The 22,782-nt window shown below is 37.0% G+C and overlaps 1 protein-coding gene across 1 annotated transcript; it reads right to left on the reverse strand.

The window, feature by feature from the left end:
• Positions 1-2,148: 2,148 nt before the first annotated feature.
• On the reverse strand, positions 2,149-18,001 carry nup50 (nucleoporin 50). The gene is made up of 8 exons (XM_081364399.1): positions 17,820-18,001; positions 16,985-17,063; positions 16,619-16,702; positions 16,341-16,533; positions 9,677-10,219; positions 8,143-8,224; positions 7,941-8,059; positions 2,149-3,203 (listed from the first exon to the last, which is right to left on the reverse strand). Exons 2-8 carry the CDS (start codon positions 17,051-17,053, stop codon positions 3,004-3,006), a joined length of 1,290 nt encoding a protein of 429 aa, XP_081220525.1. The 5' UTR covers positions 17,054-17,063; positions 17,820-18,001; the 3' UTR covers positions 2,149-3,003.
• Between the last annotated feature and the right edge of the window lie 4,781 nt (positions 18,002-22,782).

A 22,782-nucleotide genomic window follows, 5' to 3' on the forward strand; every position in this document is an offset into this window, starting at 1 on the left:
AGAATAATGTCAATTCCTTATAGTGAAAATCTATTTTAATTTGAATAATTACCAAAAAATAATATTGCCGTCCCCCTCATTTTGCAAGTTTCACTCCTTTACAAATTTTGTAATATTCCTAAATATTGATGGCCGGCTGGCTGAAGGTCTAGACACCATCAGGCTTTAGTCAGTCCTGTCCAAACTCACAGAAACACAAGGGGGCAGCACTTCAACTGATTCTTCTTGGTGCTTGACCATACAACATAAATCTACAGATAGTCATAGTAAATGCCTGTGAAAGTGTGTGCTTAACTTTCAGAACATGTTGTTCATCCTCTAAACGCATAAAACCAAGGGTCAGTAACACCAAACAATGCACAAGCTGTTATATTTAACTTTTAACTTATTTAATAAGAGGTTTACTACCCCGTCTATAAAATGGTCAGTGATCACCAAATTCATTCATCAAAGTATCTTTCGTGTTTCACAGCTTTGGAATCAAATGGAGGTGTGAAAATAATGACAATTTATTTGTTGGGTGAACTATTGATTAGTACTAGCAATTCATTTGATCAAATGTTGGTTTGTAGTTGTACTCTTCTAAGTGGAAATATGGTTAAAAAGGTTGAAGGCAGAATCTTATTGTGTGTTGTTATGAAATAAAAAAGTATTTTTCTACAATAAATTATCAAATACAACAGACTTAATTATGATTTATGATACAATTTATGATTGTATAAATCTTTAGATTTAGAATGGTTCACCCAAAAATGAAAATTCTGTCATCATTTACACACCCTCGTGTTGTTCCAAACCTGTATGAGTTTCTTTCTTCTGTTGAACACAAAAGAAGATATTCTGAAGAATGTCGGCAAGGGTGAAGTTTTGGTCTGAAGTTGAACAGTTGAAGTGTGAACCGTTTATCTGTGTCCTGGGACATGCTCCCTCATGAGATTCATTTATTTGTTTGTTCATTTATTTTTTGCAAATTGCACATGCATTGATAACATAACTGCAATAAAGTAATAGCCTAGGTAGCGTTTACTTGTTTACATAGGATACTAATGTATTTTATTTTATTCAAGCACCTAAAAACAGTATCAGTTTCACAGAATTTTTTAATCAAAGTGTCATGGGGTCAAACTAACTTTAACATTTTCTTATTTTGAAAATGTACATTTATTTTCATCTCTTGGAATATCTGAAAGCCAGGTTTTTCCTAATATCTGTCATTAACAGAACACATATCGGGAAAAACCCATTGTTTAGTAAATATTTTAAGAAGGTCCTCTTGATTCGAACTTGTACTTGGCCTAAAAAGTGACATAGGTCTTGTAATTGTTTAACAATAAGGCTGCATTTGTTACAGTAAGGACATAATTACAGGTAAAACCATTGATGGCTCCGCATTACCATGCTATGGCCAATGTTAACTTTTTTTCTTCCTTTTTTCAGTTGTAATAGCTACCTTCACATTCAGAAACTATATATACACAACATGCCACAGTTGTAATAAATCATTTATTGAAAAATCTAATCCATTAACAAATAGGCTAATCTATTATAAATTCTACAAGTTAGTCAAAATTTACCACAATACAAACAATAGAATTTGATAAACTAGTAAAGGTGGTCATGAGTATGAAAAGCTTTCTAATGTATGTTGGTGCAGGATGATGTTTTCTCCTTTTCATTAGTCTTTTTTAGTTTATGTGGCTGTTTTAGATTATGTTTGAAATTCTCCATTGTGTTTTAAAGCAGCAAATTCTCAATAGATTTCAAATAAGTTGCACATCAGCGTCGCAATGGCTTGCGCAAATCTTATCACACTTTTGTAGCGCGCTGGTGAACGCGCGCAGAGTATACTGTGATTCGCGCACGCCACTCAAGCACAGACAAATAAACAGTCATAATACGCAGATAATTGGTCCGTTGGGGAACTTTGTGCTTATAAAAGCGATAAAAGCATTAAACGCACAAAGCATTTAATTAATGGTATATATCTTCACTATATCTTTTGTTCAACAGAAGAAACTGATACAGGTTTGGAACATGAGAGTGAACTATCCCTTTAATTGTTCGATTCGGTCGAGGTCAGTAAGTGGGAAATTAATTTGTGCCAAAGAACCATTTCTATTGCCATGTTGCTGGAAATGAAACGAGTCATTTGTCAGGTTCAGTTGATTTATTCACCAGTAAATGAATGTAAGGTAGATCGAGTGCTGCTCAACACTTTAAACACATACCTCATTGTGTAAGGCAGTAAAAAAGGCCACTTACAGGAAAAACAAAAACAAAACAAAACTTCCAGGTCATCTTCAGGACAGACTGCCATAAAGCCAGCATTCATTCTCAACCTCAGCAGTTCTGTGGTTTACATACATCCACACATGCCCTCAACCAAAATAAATACCATTACAGCAAGTACTGCGAGAAAATGAGCCATATAAAAAAATATATATATTAAATCACCAGGTATATCTGATCACTTCCTCCTATGAAGAACTGTGGGGGATTATTTTTGATTAGAGCAGTGGAAATCTGATGCATATATTGTTCAAAAAAAAAAAACAAAAAAAAAAACATTTCAAATGTAATACTGACCTCTAATTACTCCTCCAGCAAGCATTGGAAAACCGTACAGAAAAGATCTTACACGTACTTGCCTCTGAAAAATGATTCCCAATTAAAAACAAATCAAATCAATCCACGTAAAACAGTCGGCTCTGTCTAAACCTCGAAGAATTCCTTAAATAGCAGCTAAATTAAAACTCAAAGGAATGTCGATGAATCCAGACTCGTGTCTTTGCTATAACATGTGGCCTCTCTGATACGATGAGCAGCGTTTACAGTAGGACCACGAGTGATTTCACAGTAGAAGAACCCATTGGTTTTCATCACTCTTCTAGACGATTAACGGGACGCAAAAGAACAGTTCTAGATCAGACGGACAGAGTAGATGTGTGGGTCGTGCGAGAGCCACGTTCAGTCAAACACGTAAGAACGAGGGTGGATGATGCGTTAGGCTTTCTTTTCCTGCAGGATCCCATGCAGTTCGTCTGCATCCTCTGCCGTTTTCACACGCACGAGCAGCGGGATGGGTGTGCTGGGGTTCTTGTCGTCAACGGGAGGGTTTGGCACACACACCACCATCACGTTGTTTTTGCCAGTTCGTGAGCAGGGCATGGAAGAGGGCACCATGATGTTCAGCAAGATGTTCCCTATGAAGAACCAGAAGAGCCAGTAAAGCACACATCAAATAGCCAGAAAGATTTAGTTATGATGCATATCTCTTAAAATGTAGCCTAGGTAATAGGTGAATTTGGAGGCAGGGCTCGACAATAAGGACTGCGTCAATCGTAAACGTCACTCGGGAAAGTTGAAGCAACTGTCACTTGCCTGATCTTTTTACTGGTATACTTGCCTGAAAAACGTTGTTTATTTTATTTGTTCAATTGTATTTGTGCTCGTAATTTTTATTTCAGTACTGACAGTTTACTTGTCTTTTACAACATTTGAAATTTATGAGTTAGGCTAGTAGTTTTTGTTGTCACGACCGAATTTATTAAGGTTATGGGTCAAAAACTAGGCCTATTTTATTTATTTAAAAATAAAAATATTAACCACTGGCCCGACTGGGCCAGTAGAAAAAAATCCTTAACGTTGAGCCCTGCAGAGGAACCATAATTTCATTCAAGAATATTTAAAATAATAAAAAAAAAACAAATAAAAAAACCCAGCAATTTTACCTATATATTTACTAATTAGAGAAAAATTATAATATAAAAATATATAAATATAAAAAATGAATCCAAACTTTTGACCAGTAGTGTGATTTTTACTGTTTTTACAGTACTGGTCAAAAGCTTGGATTAAGATTTGTAATGCATGCATCTTCTGCATTGCTCACCAAGGCCGCTTTTATCTGATTTATTTACAAAAAATAAACAAAAAAACTGTTTGAATATATTTTAAAATATTGCATATAAACAATACCCATTATTTAATACATTTATTTAACACAAAATCTGGGTATATTTCAGTGACTTGACAACTGTGTTGACCGATATCATCCGCAGCCCTCCTGGCTATGACTAATAATATAATATAATATAATATAATATAATATAAGGTCTTATTATTATTATTAATAATAATAATAATAATAATAATACCCAGAAATGAAAATTTTGTAATTATTAACTCACCCTCATGTTGTTCAAAACCCATAAGACTTTTAAATGAAATCTGAGAGCTTTCTGTCCCTTCATTGACAGCTACACAACTGACACTTTGACGCTTCAAAAAGTTCATAAAGAGATCATAAAACGAATCAATGTTTATATGAGAATAAAAGCCTCAATTCAATCTGTTCATCATAAAGCGATCCGAGTCTCTTTAGAAAATTTGGACTAAACCACTCAAATCATATGGATATTATTTTTTGGAATTATTTTTGATGATCTCTTTATGAACTTTTTGAAGCGTCAAAGTGTCAGTTGCATGCGTAGCTGTCAATGGAGGGACAGAAAGCTCTCAGATTTCATCAAAAAGTTCTTCATTTGTGTTCTGAAGATGATCGAAAGTCTATTAGGGCTGGTCCGAATACCATTTTTTGAGCTTCGAAGCTTTGGTAATAATGAACATTGAATATTCGAAGCTTCGGAGAGAGGGTGCTGAACATATTCTCTCTAATAAAGGCAGTATTCTCTATGTGTCTGTCTGTCCGTTTGCATTTTGATTATTTCGAGAACCGTTCATCCAATCGACTTCACAAGGGAGTGCAGTGTCACATTTGGTGCAATATAGATGGACACGCGAGACGCGACATTCGGAATTAATAAACTTTTAGTAAACTACAGAACAGCACGAGCGGGAAGCGGTGCACCTCACGCGGGCAGGGCTTATATGCTCCTAACGGACACTGCACTAGTGATATAAAACGCACTGTTAACTTAAGCAATACTTTTAAGGTAGTCTAATATTTTTCTGACTAACAAATTACTGACACAGTAAAGGGTTGATTTAAATAAAGAAAAACAAAACTCCGCTGTTCTGCGCGAGAACACTCCCGTTACTGGAAGCCTGGAACACTTAGTCGTCGGTTCTATTTCTAGCATGCACGCGTTTTCCGCGTGGCTCGAGCCGCGCCGCGTGTCTCACGCAGGCAGTGTGCAAACTCCAACCTGTTAACATGGGAGCCTAAATAAAAACGGACATGCCACTTAGCTGAGACGCTCACGCCACGCAGCCAGTGTGTCGTTGGCCTTATTCAAGGGCGGGGGATCCCAGGTGTGCAAAAAAAAAAAAAAAAAAAAAAAAAAAAGATTCTTTGAATGTCAAATTTTCAAATCGAATACCAACCCACCCAACGAATATTCAAATATTCGGGTCCAGCCCTAAAGTCTATGGATGGGACGATTACCGGTAGGGATGCAACGGTACACGGTAAAATCCCGGACCGTTCGGTCAGCCCTGCACGGTACAATCTACCCTCGTGTCCCGCGGGACTTCGGTTTTGCCATTGAGTTCGCGCTGATCCTTTTAGTTTTTGCTTTAGGCGCCGTTCACATATCGCGCCTAAAAACGCGTAGAAAACGGTAGGCGCGCCGCGTTCTCCTTTTTCCAAAGCGCAAGGGCGGTTGCGCTCCGGAGGCGTCTGTCGTTGCTAAAGCAACCGCGCTATGGTTGGTTCTTGTCACGTGACCTACGGTGCGCTTGCGGCATTCTAAAAAGTTGAGAATTTTCTCCACTGCTGGGGACATCGTTAGTGCTGCCAACCGGTCTCGCCTTGCACCAGACAGTGTTGATAGACTCATCTTTTTGCACAAGAATCTCTCAATAGTGGATGAGTAAATAACATTGCACTTTGTATCCTGAATGCAGTGTTTTTTTTATTATATTATTTTGCTCTGCTTTTTTTTATTCAAAGCACAAGCTAATTTATGTCTGTTAAAGGTAAAAGTGCACTTTTTCTTTCACATTGATCACTTCATATACCAGTTATCAAGGTTTGGAATTGGGATCCACTTGAATATTTTGAAGTGTGTTTGTTTACATTTTGTATTTCATATAAGTGATAGTTGAAGAGGTTGTATTACTTAGTGTTGTTCAGTACAGACTAGAGTGTTAATTTATTCCATACATTGATGTTCTTCCTACTGTGACATTCTGTTTATGCTCATAAGAAAAATAAAACATATTTTTGGGATGAAATAGCAGTCTCTTTCTGCACAAAACATGTACCGAAACCGAACCGAGACCGTGGCCCAAAAACCGAGGTACGGACCGTACCGTGGGCTATCTGTACCGTTTGCACCCCTAATTACCGGTTTCACGATATACCACGATAAAATGTCCTGATGGTTAGGATTATCATTTAAAATTTAATTATCACAAAAACTGTGTTTGATTATGGTGATTTTGAAAACTCGCAGTAAATCCTGTCCATCATCAGGCGCAGCGGCAGTGCAACATTGTTTTTTTGTGGCGGAAAGCAGTGACAGCACTCGGGAGATTCATCACCCATAATACTCCCCACCGCGGCTGCAGCTTCTCGGTGACGTCCGGTATTGTACGTACTAGTCTCTTTAAACCCCACTTAAAATATTAAAAAATATTGTAAAGCACCATAAAGTTTTCATGCACTATATTCCAAGATTTCTGAAGCCATTTAATAGCTTAATGTGAGGTACAAATGAATATTTAAGTTGTTAAAGTTAATGGAAACTCATCTCTCCTCAGTCATTCTCCGTCCATTCAGAATTCAAACAGCATGTCGCGTTCGGTTACAACAGTAAGACGAGGAAACTCACTCCAAGATCAATGTTCCTATTATTATACTTTATTTGTAGAAAAAGGTCTATGGTTTTTCATAAAAGGGCGTTTGTTTTTCCTCTTTTCATTCAATGCGAAGCGCTGCGTGTAATGACTCCATGTTGCTTCAAGCGCATCATTCTGTGCATGGGATGTGCTCTATATTGAAGCCTTTCACATTAGGCCTATAATACTTTTGCCCAATGATAGATTAAGATTATTAATGGTCTTGTTCTGTCCTACCCATCAAATATTGTTGCCTCATGAAAAAGCTGCACTATACATTCAAAATAAATGTCTTTCATTTTATAGTATATGTAAATACATTTATTTGTTTTTCATCAATGTATTTTATAACAATACAAAGAGCAATGTGGAACATTTTACCTTTTATTTGTTCCAAACTAAATGTTTTTTTTTTTTTTTTTTTTTTACTATAATAACATTTGCTGGTGAATTATCCACTAACCTAATTTATAATAGCATTTTAATGAAACGAGAGAGCGCGTCCACGGTGATAGAAGAGATATGCGCTATTATAATGTGTTACTATTGACGACGGTCATATAATTTAATGTGTATGCTTAAAAAAAAAGTGCATAGAGCTGCTAATTTTGTTGATTTCCAAGTATAAAACTTGGTGAAATGTGTGCGTATTTGTTTTGTTTTTTTTACATTTTCATCTCATTTTAACAAAACCGTGATAATACTGATAATCGTGATATGAAATTTTCATACCGTTACATCCCTAGTTTGGAACGACATGAGGGTGAGTAATGACAGAATTTTCATTTTTGAGTGAACTATCACTTTAAACTACAAGCTAGATGACTGCATTTCATGAAATATCCTGCAGGGGGATCCAGATCTTCTCTAATCATGGCCAACAAACACACCATGTACCTTTCAACTTTACAACTGCAATTTTATTTCACACTTAATATGATAAAAAGGTGCCATTGAGAAAGTGGTAACTGATTATTTCTTGTAATTGTGAATTTTTAATCACACAATTTACATCTCACAATTAACAGAGCCTGAATATTGTCATCAATATAATCAGCCTAAAAAGGTTCTTTACAGACAATGTCAAGGATCTTGCTTCAGTTGACTGATGTATGCATGTATGCAAGATTACTTACCCAGGTTTGTGTCGGCGCGCACTAACAACTGAAGTTTGCTCTCAGCCACCATCTTCAGATGCAGCGTCCCGACCCCCTTCTCCTTAAACTCTCCGTCCTTCTTATAAAACAGCTTACACCTGCGGAAAGATCAGTTTGAAACATAACATATACGAGAGACACGGGTGTTGTGTTTAAAGAGTGACGGGTACATGATGTGTACTTTTTGGAGTAGAAGGCATCTTTCTCCTTGATCTCTTTCACCACAGGAACAGGCGGCTCCTCTGATTCTTCCCCATTTTCATCTAAAACAGAAGCACAGGAAATTCACATGAAAAATCATGTTGCAGCATTTTACTGAAATGTGCTGACTGATACTCTAAATGTGAGCCTGACTTCTGCTGATTTTATATGCGTTATCAGCATTTGCGCAATAATCATAAATATTCTTGTTATAAGTGTGTTCTGTTAGAGCACAATCATGTCATCTGCAAGTTCTAATGGATAAAAATCAAAAATGTAACAATTTCAGTAACAATTACACCCTTCATCAGTCACATTTATCTTGAACGCGTGTTCTTCCCCTCAGGAAGGTACAGATGATTTAGCCAGTGGATATTGAAAACATGCACCTCCATTCCACATAACGTTTTGTCCAAAGAGAAAAATGACTGACTATTGCGTTACAGCCATGTTGAAACTTTGTTTTATGACCTTTTTAGACTATTATTTATGTACATCGATAGTTTCTGCAGGATATTGAATAATGGTGTTGACTTCATTACTAATATTATAAAATGCAACATGTAAAAAAAAAAAAAAAAAAAAAAATATATATATATATATATATATATATATATATATATATATATATATATATATATATATATATATATATATATATATATATATATATATATATATATATACGTATATATGCGCACACAACAGCATATATTCATGCTTTTACATTTTTTACAGCCTTCGATTTGCATATATTTCAAAAGAAAAATACTGTGCAAAATTGGGGAAGTTTTTAAAGATGTGTTTTTCTCATATTTATTTAAAACCATTTTATCCCAAATCTAAAAAAAAAATCTGGATTTTTTAAATCTTATAAACTACTATCAAAATAGTTGTTAGGTGCATCTTGAATTATTGTATAAACATTATTTCGCCCTTTTCTGTAAGCAGATGAATGATGTTCCGTGATTATAGAGAAGCATAACTCAGGTATGTTAAAGGAATAGTTCACTTAATTTAAATTTTGTCATTTACTCAAGTTGTTTCTTCTGCTGAACACAAAGGATGATATTTTGAAGAATGTCAGTAAACCAGACAGTTGATGGAAGTCAGTGGGGTCAACAACTGTTTGGTTGATGACATTCTTCAAAATATCATCCTTTGTGTTCAGCAGAAGAAAGAAATTAATACAGGTTTGAAACAACTTGACTAAATGACAAAATTTTAATTTTTAAGTAAACTATTCCTTTAAACATGGTCCATTTCTGCAGAATCTCTACAGAAAGAATAAACATTTTCTCCGACATTTCAACTGAAATGTACCATTACACAATTTCCCTATAGCTCAAACAGCTAATATATCAAGAAAAATAGCCTAATAAACCCTATATTCCACTAGACTGAAATGAAACAGAAAGATGCCATGAAATAAACTAAACACCACTTACGACCTTACAGCACAAACCTATGAATCAGTGCACTTGCTGTATTAGTGAACAAGTGAACACACACACCTGCAGTCTGGCTGTTGCTGGCTGACACCGCAGGACTGACACTACTGACTGCTGATCCAAACACCGACACGCCTGAGGAGGAGGAGGTGGAGAAGGAGAAAGACGGCGCTCCACTGGACGTCAGCGCACCGAGCACAGAGCTGTCCACCTTCTGGCCGAAATTAAAAGAGACGCCCGGAGCCGCCACAGCTGCTGGTTTGTCATCATCCTTGTCTTTAAAGGAGAAGAGCTGCGGTGCTGCTCCACTGACAGCAGGACTGGAGACGGCGGTTCCTGCTCCGCTCGACACAAGCCGCTTCTCCGCCCCACTGTCTGACGTGCCGTATTTCCTCTCGATGCTGGCCAGGTGTCGCTCGTAGTCCCGGAAGATGGGGTTGAGGTCACACAGGGGGTTGTCGTTGACGTGTTTGGTGATCCAGTCGCGCACGGAGCAGTTGAGCGCGGTGAGCTGACGGTTGTACTCTTTACTGCTGGGGGCGGAGCCGTTGGAGGTGACATCATCCGTGGGCTTGGAGGGGGTGGAGCTGTTGAAGGTTAAGGGACCTGAGGATGAAGAGAGAGACACTGGGTGACTAAGAGCTCTGAAGAGGCAGCATTTCTAACAGTGTGACGACTGCCGCCCACCCTCCCTCTCTGACTTCACAGTGTGTTGGCCGGCCAATTCAATGCTACGTCATGGCCTATATAAGAACACTAAAAGGTAGTGGGGTAAAATTATGATTCTCTTATAAATGTTAACTGGGGGGTTACATTCTTGTGTCACCAGTAGGGGTGTAACTAATGGGGGGGCAATATAAAAAATTGCTTTTTTCTATTAAAGGGGTGGTATAATGCACATTTTGAAAGATGTAAAATAAGTGTTTGATGTCCCCAGAGTGTGTATGTGATGTTTTAGCTCAAAATACCCCACAGATATTTTTATATAGCATGTTAAAATTGTCGCTTTTTGAAGGTGAGCAAAAACACAGTTTTTGTCTGTCCCTTTAAATGCAAATGAGCTGCTGGAGTTTCAACAGCTTGTGTCCTTTTACCTCACACAGGCATGCACTGAAAATTTCAAAAACTTTTAGCCTTTTATGCTCAACCCAAAATCAGAAAGATGGAAAGACTCAAAAGAAGAAGTGACAACATGTAGACAACATTTCTGAATGGTTAGTTGGCAAATTTATGTAGCTTATGAATAGTTATCTTCTAGTCATTAATTAGCATATTCTGTCTTGATAATCTATAAATCGTGTTCTGGGGCGGGGATTATGTAAATTTTAGGGTTCATGATGTCACTAACCCAGGAGGAATAGTCCCTACCAGCCGTTTGTTGTAGTCCTTAAAAAACGATTTCTTTCAAATAAAATATTTCCCTTTGCTTTGAACTTTGAGCGTCATAACTTTGTTTCGTAAGGATAAAAAAATATCTCTGCTAATGCTGTAAACTATATAGACCATTTTGCAAGATGTAAACAACACTGGTCCAGAAGCACTTCCTGTTTCAGTTTTTTAACACTACATAAACGTTGGGATAAAATACAACCAACAGAACATATAAAACTGAATCAAAAAGTTAAACAAACATCTTTAAGATGTTTTCTTTACATGTGAAATAAAGAAACCAGTTACAAACTGAAACAGGAAGTGTTTCTGGACCAGTGTTGTTTACATCTTGCAAAATGGTCTATAGGGAGCCCTTACTTGCACATTAGCTATTATAATATTAAAGGTTAACAACAGAGCCCAGACTATTTGGCTAAATTAAGTTGGAACACTCAAATAACAAACTGTGTGCAAACATGTAAACTGCACATAAGGCAGTTTTTGCATTAACTTCTACATTTAATTATGTTTTTACTCCAATTCGTTGTTGAAAGTCATTTCATGACAGATATTTTAAACAGACATTAAATAATCAAGAAATCACTAACAGGTTAAGTAAAATAAAATTAATATATATAGGCTAATATAGAGCATAAATTTAATGAAGAGTTAATTTCTCTAGCTGACTAACAAGCTGTGGACATTGAATGGTCTTCCTGAGGTAAATGTAATGCTACATGGGATATTGTTTTAAAGCTGTTTTACTGCTGTCTTTCCGCAGTTAAAACACTGAGCGATTACATGAGATATGATATGTTTCAGTAAGTTGTACTGTATCTTTGAACATACCTTCAGATGTTCATTCACGTTTATTAGGAAGAGATGATCGTGATCACCCATGCTGCGCTGCTTTTACCTATATAGACACCTATATAGTGATCAGCCACGCCACATTAAAGAGTCTAAACAGCATTTAGCCTATTGTTTGAATTACGTGATAAAATGGACATAATTAAAAAAAATAGCACTTTGTTTCTTGTTGAAAGTACCAATAATTGCAATAAGCTGTCTTGTTAGTTAATGGTGTTAGGCTACAACGCTGTATTCGCCTTGTACACAAGACATGAAAATTCACGAGACTAATACGTGTACCGTTACACCCCTAATTACGATTTCATCAAATGTCAAGGAAGAAAAACTAGTTTTGTGACATACGGTAAACCTCAACAATGGGCTAGAGCTGGGCGCGTTCGATACGCCATGAGTATTTCCAGTTCAGTTTGAATACCGTTAAACCTCTACTAGCCAGGTATCAAAATGTTTAAGAAATACATTTTAAAAAATGGCATTAGATCAAGATAGGAATAAAATCTCAAAAGTAGATTGAGAATATACATAAAGCTTTGGGAAATCTAAACACTTCACCTTATGTTGTTTTTTGGTGATAGAACAATTGAACAAAACCATATTACATTAAATATTATTACTACTCTGGTCTGAGTTAACATCAATTATATATTGCCAACCCATGTATTACATATTGAATCAGAACCAGAATGTTGAATTTTGTTTCAATGCCCGACTTATTATACTTTATAATTTACCCCTTCAAACATCAATATAAAATCAAAAGATTAAAATTCTGATGGCAATATTCATTTATAAAGTTACCTGAAAACATTTTGGATGACATTTAAATCTTTTTTGATGACTTAATTGTTTTGACATAGAAATACATGTCCTATCAGTCAGAAACAATTTAGAGAACAAATATGCATAACTAGGCAATTAATAACGTAAAAATGTCTTGTCAAAACTTGTGGTGCACTAATGAATCTCATTGGTTGTGTGACAGTTCAAACTCATGAGTGTAATGAAAGCTAATTCTCATTATTAAAAGTGTTCACTGCTGGGGATCATGTCAGACTTGGTTGGTGCCACAACACAAAAATACCAGTTTGTGGTTGATGGGGTAAACAGTCTCTGTGATTGCCAACTGAATAAAGCACAAATACAAAAGCTGTGGAGATCTGCCCAAAATAGACAATGAATATCCATAGTGAGCCACAAACAACTGGATTATTTATGAAGGTGGAATGAGCAGTACTGTCAGCGCACGACTCTTTCGCTTCATGACAAATAATAGCACAGCATATGTGCTGTACGTCTAAATAACAAAAAAAAAAAAAAAATCAATAATCATTTGATTGTAACTGGTCATTTGATTGTAATTGTAATCAATTGCAATTGTGATTAAAATTGTAATTTATAATCATTTGATTGTAATTGTAACTGCTCTCTAAGATATCGGCATCGGCCATCAAAAAAAACAATATTGGTCGACTACTAGTTTACACATTGTTTAATGTTTTCAACTAAAAGAAAACCTTAAGATATATATAGCAAGCTTGTGTATATTGCCTAATCGTAAGCTTGTTCAGAAATGGTGACAAATTTTAACTTAACTTCAAAAACAATTTCTACTTAAAAAAGTAACATCTTTCTCGTTAAACGTCATTTCAATAAATGAATATTCGATTTTTATGAGCCCGAATATTCGAATGCAATATTTGAGAAAAATGCCCATCCTTAATTTGCTGAATGTTGACTTGAAATCAGAAAGTACTGAGTTCCTATTAATAATAATAAAATAAAAGCAAACGCTATACTTTTTCGCATAACGTTTACTTGCTTTGTTTAACAAGTTCTGTCTAATAATGTATGAGATATGACTGTTGTTAACAGAGACCATAAACTAATGAAGAAGAATGCGAGCGCTGTGTTCAGACACTACCGTTCTCAGGGCCGCTCCTCAAAATAAAAGTCAGGTGTGCCATCAAAAATAAAAGTCCCGCTTCTAACACCAGCCAATCAGAAAAATGTATCGGCTGAGATATTAAAAAAACGCCAAATATAGGCCTTGGCGTGATATTGTTCGACCGCTACTATTCAAATCTATTTAATATTTGATTATTCAATTTCTGTACCTGAAAACTACTGTTAGAACTACTTGAAGATCCTGAAAAGCACTTAAATCTAACATTTTGTTTTATTTCAATGGTATCTAACATTTTGGTATCATAACCTTATTACAATACAAGGTTACATGGGTCAAAAACAATAACTATTTTACTACTTTTTTTGTGGTGGGGCCAGTAAAATTGATGAAGTGAAAATGGAGATCTTGCGAATCGGAATCGAGACATCTGTATCAAAGGACAGATGATTATTTACATCGTTTAATTTAAGTTTCACTGAAACTCTCTCTGCTCTGCGGCTGTCAGTCATACTTCGGTTATGACAGTCAGCATGGGAAAACTCTCCGAGATTCAATATTCCCATACTCGATCGGTTTACAAAGATCTTTATATTGTGGATTTGCATAAAATGACTCTTGATGGAGTTTATTGATGTTTCTAAGGCTACGTTCAGAGTACAGTTACATATTGCGACCTCAGTCTGAACAGTCATAGAGATTTTGCATACCTGCAGTTATCAAGACAGTTGCGAAAGGTAATCAGTGAAGGATAGTGATGTGTCAGAACAAAAGATACAAGATACGAGGGGCTCGTATCATAAATATTTAAAAACTCTCTTTTCACATTCTCATCTTTGTTTTTAATATTGCATGTGCATTAATTCCCTGGATTCTGCGGCAGATCACACAATAATTTAATGTCCTACGTGTTTTCTTCCATATGGCAGCCTGCTGTGTGACGTCTTTTTACCATTCTTTTGCGCATGAGGGTCAGTTCAGTACCATGATCTGTTCGCACTGGAATCTGATATTGGCCATGTTTAAAACAACAATGTGAACAGCTATACAAAAATCGGATCTGAGAAATGAATCGGAATTGAGCACTAAGGCTCGCAGTGTGAACAGCCTAAATGATGTGGTAATCACTACCGGGTGTTTGTTAGATCACAACACTGGTGTGAGAGGACATGAATTGACATTATGCACACATAAGCAGTTTGCGCGGTAAAAGATTATTAAAAGCCTATCTTGTTCTGTCATATCTATCATAGGCTGCATTTACACTGCAGGTCTTGATGCCCAATTCCGATTTGCCGACTATATCCGATTTTTTTGACGACCCGCTTACATCATATTTTAAAAGTGACCCACATCCGATATTTGCATTTACACTATACACTGCCAAAACAACCAAATGTAGACGTTCTGACCTGGAAAATGAAGTAAAACAGCTCGATATGCAATGGACGCAGCAGCAGACAAAATTATTATAGTGATGCGTGGATCGCGGTCATATCCGCGGGGGCTCTGTGGATAATCCGCGGATCGTGCGGGTTAATAGGCTAATAAAAATAACATTCTGATTAATTTCAGGTGGGTCGCGGGTGGATATGATAAATCATTATTAACGAAAATATTAACTACATTCTCTAAAATATGAGTAGCCTATGTTCCATTCCAGTTTAAGTTTCAAGGGAGTAAAGTCTGTTTGCCATTAAGAAAATGAAATTGTCAAATAAATTTTATTTTAAATAAATGTTCATTTAAAAGCAGCGCTCATTCATCAGTGTATTATGTTACCATTAGAGATGCACGCATCAACCGTCGCTTCGAGTCCGCTGTTGAAAGCGATGATCATCCATTTATCCTCACGCATAACACGAATACATAATTTGACCATCGGGTACGATACTTAAATCAGACAAAAATATTGGTGCGGGTGGATGATTTGTTTTTGGCTGCGGATTCGGGTGATGTTGGAGCTCATCCGCGCATCTCTAATTATCCAGTGTTTTGCTTTCCGCACTATTTTCAAAGGTCAGCAAAACATTGCTCTCGTAAGGCGGAGAAAAAAATACTCCACTATGTTGAGACTTCGTCCTCCATCGCTGCATTAATAAGTCATGTGATCGCAGTTGGTGTCTTTTTTAATGACGTATGACTCACATTTACTGGGGAATATCCGATTTGTCTGCTTACATGGCAGACGCAAATGCACGTATCCGATTCATATCCGATTTATTACCACATATGAATGAGGCCTGAATCCGATCTGAGAAAATCGGAATCCATGCGTTTTTTTCCTGCTTACACGTTCACCGGTCATATCCGATCTGTGCCACATGAGAGGAAAAAATTGGAATTGGGTCACTTGAACCATGCAGTGTAAATGGGGCCATAGATAGTTACCCCATTAAAAAGCTGCACAATACATTAAAAAAACCCTCTTTTAATTTTATATTTAACTTCTTGTATATAATATGTTATATTTACACATCTAAACAACTTGTATAAGATTTCTATATAAACCTTAATCATTGTTTAGATTACATCTACAATTAACTTTTTTCATGAATGAAAAAAAAAAACCCCACTTACCACTGTTAGTTTTAGCAAACGAGGGAACGTTAAAACTGGCAAAAGATGGAGCCACTGATGCCACACTGCCATTGGTCAAGCTGGACATAGGTTTGAAACCAGCGCCATTACCAAAGCCAGAGAATGACGCTGTCCCTGCGGCCGATGTCAGAGAGAAGCCCTTAAAAGCTTTGAAAGCCCCTCCACTCTCTCCCTGTTACAAAACAACAAAACTCATCTATAAATCACCCTTCAAAACACATGACCGGATGCCTGCCAGGACACAGGAGGAGTGTTACCTCTGCTCCGACGTTACGACGCTTGGCTTTCTTGATGGAGCGATTCTTCATCACATCTTCAGTTGCAACTGAAAACATTCCTGCCTGAAGACAAAAGACAATATATTCAAACGTTCACGTATTTTTGGCTGAAGCACTTACCGCTTAAACAGTTTATTCTCTCTTTAATCTTAAAAAGTAAAAATCTCTCTCATAAGGATGTACAAGTAAAATTAAATCAGAGTAGTTTTGGGATTGCAGATGGATACAGAGCGGATATAGGCTAGTGGTTAAGTGTCTTTTTAGACACTATGGATAAAAGCATTTCCACTGGGAATGTAAAGACGTTTCACAGTGAAAGTGTGTAGATACTGAAAGGTGGCACACCTCCTCTCCTTCATCTTCCTGGTCCCAGTTCCTGTCCGTCAACTCTTTCTCTGCAATCCTCTTGGCCATCACAGCTCAGCTGTAAAATAAAATACATGGCAGACGTTTAGTCAGGCAATACGATAGAGACAAATCAAACGAAACAGAGTTGGGATTATTGAAACTTCCTTTAGAACTGGAACTAAATGGAGAAATGCCAGATTAGATTACAAAGGAAAGGAAGCTTGTGACGCAAGTAACACCAGCAGGAGATTTTGGATCAACATTAAAATATCAACTGATCCTAGTAGACATCTGATTTAATCCTCTGATCTTAAGTACACAATAGGTGTAGGGTTAGTTTAGGTCTACGGTGTGGATCAGTTGAGGTCAAGGTTCGGTTGAGGTCTCGAGTTCATGACCAGGAAGGAGTCCTATTTAGGTAAATTGTATCTGTCAACCAAACAATCACATTTGACTCACTAAAGAAGAGACAACATTCAAAATCACATTATAATATATATACAAATGAAATAATGCTGAAATTCCCAAAGATTTTAACAACATGAGTCATTAATTACGACTTTGAAGCGCATTTCATTTGAATGACGTGACAGATTGAGCAACTACCGGCAGATGAATATTAAATAGCTCAAACATGATTTTAATCGATTAATTTCGGACTCAAATCGCATAATACTATATTAGCAGCGAGATTATCTGTTTATATGGTGCGTTTGTGTGAATACGATGGTTTAAACGTGCTAATGACGGGCCGGCTCTTAAATAAAGATCAATACGACGAATCACGGATCAGTGTGAAACAAACCACTATTTAATAAAGTTATATACATACCTCACACAATTTCCCGCCAACCGTTCGCCCCACACACACAGTTTCGACTGCTTGTGCTTGAATGATGACCGCGGGAATCTCAATCTCGCGCATACAGAAGCAGGCCGCGCGCTCACACCGCCATCTTACAAACGCATTTCACACTCCGCATGTGCACACAGAGAAGTGTTCTGCGCATGTGCAAAGAGAAGCGGCGCCCGCGCCTCACACTGCGCATGTGCGAAGAGCAGTAACTGCCGCAGGAGTCTGTGGGAAATGAAGTCATATATATATATGTGTGCGTGTGTGTGTGTGTGTGTGTGTGTGTGTGTGTGTGTGTGTGTGTGTGTGTGTGTGTGTTTTATTTATTTATTTTTTACTGTAAGCATTTGTGGTTCTGAATACAGTATTACAGTCTGAAAAACCTATAACTTGACCTTTGGCCTATTTATAGGCCTATTCTAAAGCCATGATTGGTTGGTGTTAAGTAAAGCAGTGAGTGTTTGCACATGTGAGGAGTTTGTGTGAGGTATTGATGAATTACTGTGGCATTTTGATAGGTTGTGTTTGAAAAAGTAAAATCAAGATATGTCCTGTTAGATTTGTGTGAGAAATAGAGAAATGTGTGTTGTGGTTTGCAAAAAGTGTTTTATGAAATTGAAAACTGAGGCAAAGGCTGAGAATTAGTGTATGGGTTTGCAGATTTGGTGTGTGGTTCTGGTGTTTGAGTGTCAGGTTTCAGAAATTGTGTGACAAGTAAGGATTTTGTGTGTAAGCATTTGAAAAAAACTGTAATATAGCGTAAATTATTTTGTTTCAACGTTAGATTTAAGTAATAAATTATGTAAATATTCAAAGGTGCTGTAAGGGATAGCATACATTATTCACAGTAGCACAACCTTATTGCTGTTATAAAACTGAATTTATTTCCTCTAAATAATTATTTTATAATCAAATTCTCAATGTATTTCATTCTCACACGATTTAGTCTTTACAAGTAAACTCATTTTAATAGTCTGGCTATGGAAAGGTTTCTACTGCTGGATATAAGCATTTGGGTATACTTTCTACTTTCTACATGATGATGTATATCTTGAGCAAACATCTGTAGTTGATCTATGTGTGAGATGGCTTTGTAGTGATACAGCATGGGTCAACCTGTGTGTGTGTGTGTGTGTGTGTGTGTGTGTGGATATTATTCAGCCTTGTTTCCTTCTGTAGGCAGATTACAGGCACTTCTGGTCACGGTGGCATGGAGAAACAGATGGCTGTGTTCCAATCTCTCAGGATCCCACACTTCTGTGCCAACTCAGAAGCAGGTGTTTCAGAAAGCAGGATATGGGCTATGCCAGAGGTCCTGGTGGCCACAGGAGAGCCCTCACCAGATGGATGGGATAAAGCCGAGGTGACTGTAGCCATCATACGAGACTGACTGTGCCATGTTTACAATCATTTCAAATGACTAAAAGTGAAAAATTCATTAAACAACGTAGAAGGCCTTTCAGGCGTTTGTCAAATTTAGCCTATATTTATGCCTTTGGCAGACACTTTTATCAAAGTAAATTACCTTGCATTCAAGGTGATAATTTTATCAGTTCTTGCATTTCCTTGGAATTGAGCCTGTGACCTTGGTATTGCAACATGCTTTGAGCTACAGGAATGTTTATAGTGTTAACAAACCCTTTGACTCAAGGTTGACTTTATATTGTGAAGCACTGACAAAACTTTGAATGTCTTGACAGTTTCTGTCATTATAGCCAAACACATTTAGGTTTATTCATTTGTCAGATGCTTTCATCCAAAGCAACAATTTTAAGCCTTTTTTAAAGTTTACGCAATTTAATTAATAGTAAAATTCCATCAAATTGAATAATCCTTTTTGAATATATATATATATATATATATATATATATATATATATATATATATATATATATATATATATATATATATATATATATATATATATATATATATATATATATATATATATATATATATATTTATTGTACAAGCAATACAATACAATACTGTATTTCAATTGAGTACTAGAGTAAGTTAGCAGTTTTGGGGGTAACTCATTACAAGTAACTTGAGTTACGTAATCCGATTACTTTTTCAAGTAACTAGTAAAGTAACGCATTACTTTTAAAATGTACAACAAAATATCCGAGTTACTTTTTTAAATAAGTAACGCAAGTTTCTTTATTTTCCCATTTATTGACTGACAGCTCTCTTGTGCCCATGTTGAGACAAATTGAAGTGCAGAGGCGTTGTGTGTAAATATGATGGTTATTGTAGTTCTAGACTAAATGTGAGCGTGCATCAAGTAAAATTGATGGTCCATAGCGTGCATTTACTCATCTCACTTCCACAAAAAAAATTCAGTATTCCTCACAATGAATAAAATCAGTGAAATTCAGAATCAGAATACTATGCAAACCTCCAATAACTAAATATGTTAAATAAAACATAATTTTTTATGCATTTAATCTCACTTTATTGACCATGTACTTACTAGATCTAGATACAAAAAATACTAGATCTTTTTGTTTTTATTGGTAAAGTAAGTGTTAAACTTTTTTCTCCTGCATCCTATTTTTGTATTCTTGTCACAATTCTGCAAGAGATAGGATCCAGATGCAAATGAGCAGAAAAGGGTTTTTTATTAACAAGGCTGAAAACTTGAAGCGTGAACCACAGTTCAAACAGTAGGGCTGGGCAGACGACTCATAAATAAATAAAATAAATAAATAAATAAAAATAAGATCCCAGAAATAAAAAACTGGATTTGCAAAAGAAAACCAAGACTTCCACTTGACAGGAAAAATAAGAACTGAAGAAAATAACTAAAAATAAAATTCTAAAACAAAAGAGAACTCAAACTAGATTATAAAGCACAAGAACAAAAGCTCTGGGACAGCTTCCTCCGCAGCGGGCTCTGGGACAGCTGGAGTCTGGACCATCTGAATCAGGTCCTCCTTGACCACTAAGCTAGGTGCCTCTTGGCTCAGACCATCCTGGGTCAATGGTTTAGGAACCTCATAACTTCCTCCTGGACCAATGACTTGGGAATCTCTGAACCTGGGCCCTCCTGGGCCAATGGGCTAGGGGCCTCTAAAAGAAGGGTATTTGACTTGCCAAAATGGGGCCTCCTTTTCCTCTGCTTCTGAGGGCATGACAATTTGTGCTCGACTGGCTCAGGACTGGCAGGAGCAGGCTCGACTGGCTCAGGACTGGCAGGAGCGGGCTCGACTGGCTCAGGACTGGCAGGAGCGGACTCGACTGACTAGAACAGACTTGACTGGATCTGGCGTGGCTGGAACTGTCATGGATGGCCCTGGGGTGACTAGACTTGACAGACTCGGGAGTGACTAGGACTCTGAGACTGGAACTGGAAAGGACTTGGAATCTTCTGCAGGGATTGCATTTACTATGACTGCAACTGACTCCGTGGACTCAGAGACAGTGGTCTGGGCTGCCCTCCTCCTTTTCAGTCTACGCTTTAAAGTTGGAGTCAGAGAAAGATCTTGAGTTTGACTCGACGAAAGAGGGATGGCAGTATGGTCACTGCAAGCTGACTCTGGTGGTGTCAGTATCTGCCAGTCCTAGCGGTGATGCAGATAGTGGGTGTTCCAAAAATCCAAAATTCCCAGTTGCTTCATCTCCCACTGTGGCAAGGGGTAATCCAGGCAGAGGTTAAAAGCAACCATGAGGGACGCATCATCGTACCCAAGGCCTTTTAGCCATAGTCCAGAAGAACAGGGCAAAAGGCTGCACATCCAGGCCCTGCTGGCGAAGCGATAACATCCACGCTGGAGTGCCAGTCTCTCTTGGGCAGTTATAGGGGGAACTACACGGATGCTCATTGCTGGGTCCTGTGTTGGCCGGTTCGTTTTGTCACAGTTCTGCAAGAGATAGGACCCAGATGCAAATGAGCAGACAAGGGGTTTTATTAACAAGTTAGTACATTCTTCTTATCAAGAACCTTTCCCCCCAGGGTTCTTGAGTTGCTAATATGGTTCTTTGGAGACTGACTACAGTCTTGATTTTAGGTTCTCAATTGGTTCTCTATTAGTTCTTCTAAGAAAGGGTTTCAGACACCAGGAGGTGCTTAAGTTTCTGCAAAAAAAATGTTTTACAAAATGCATTTTTTTGGGCTGTCAAAGTTAACATGTTAACTAAAGATATTCATTAAATATTTAACACATTGCTTTATATCATATGTATGATATAACATTTTATTGCTATTATTTTATTTTATTGACAACCCTATTTATAACAGTAAGACATAACCCCATTTGTTTAATTTTGTCAATAAAATATTTCTTATATAAGTCTTTATCTTTATAAATATTTTTCCTTGTATTGTACAAACTGTTCCAGGTCCCGGGGAGTCAGCAGGACAGGAAGCAGTGAAAAACTTACCAGCAGCTTTGATGTTATCAAAATTTCAGTTTGATATGAAATTTGATGATTTTAACTAACCTTAAGTTAGCAGTAAATGAGAGAGAGAGACAAGAGTTATTAATTGGTTGCTTACAGTTTTTGCCCGTTGCTTGAACACATTTTGAAAAATTTCGCTCATTGTGCCAAAACTCTACACACAAGTAAACATGACACAACACTGGGAAATATACCATTCACATCTGTGTCACATTGAAACTCTACTATCAAAACCTAAACTCTGCTATCAAATCCTAACATTCATTTGCCAAAATTTAACTCTGATGACAAAATGACACATACTTGCATCATATGCATACACTTTCAGATCAGGGGGAATACACTAGTCTACTTTATATAAAACACTGCAGTCTTTGATTTTCACTGTTAATTCAGAAGGCATATTTTCAGGAGGCACATTTTCAAACAACCAAAAATTGTGCAAAATAAAAAATTGTCCACAATTGCCCTTTGGCCAATTACATTACGACCCCGTCGTCTTGTTTTGCCCAGGTCGAATTCAGCTTCATCAATGACA

The sequence above is a fragment of the Scardinius erythrophthalmus genome, assembly GCF_964197995.2.
Source record: "Scardinius erythrophthalmus genome assembly, chromosome: 4".
Classification (NCBI taxonomy): domain Eukaryota; kingdom Metazoa; phylum Chordata; class Actinopteri; order Cypriniformes; family Leuciscidae; genus Scardinius; species Scardinius erythrophthalmus.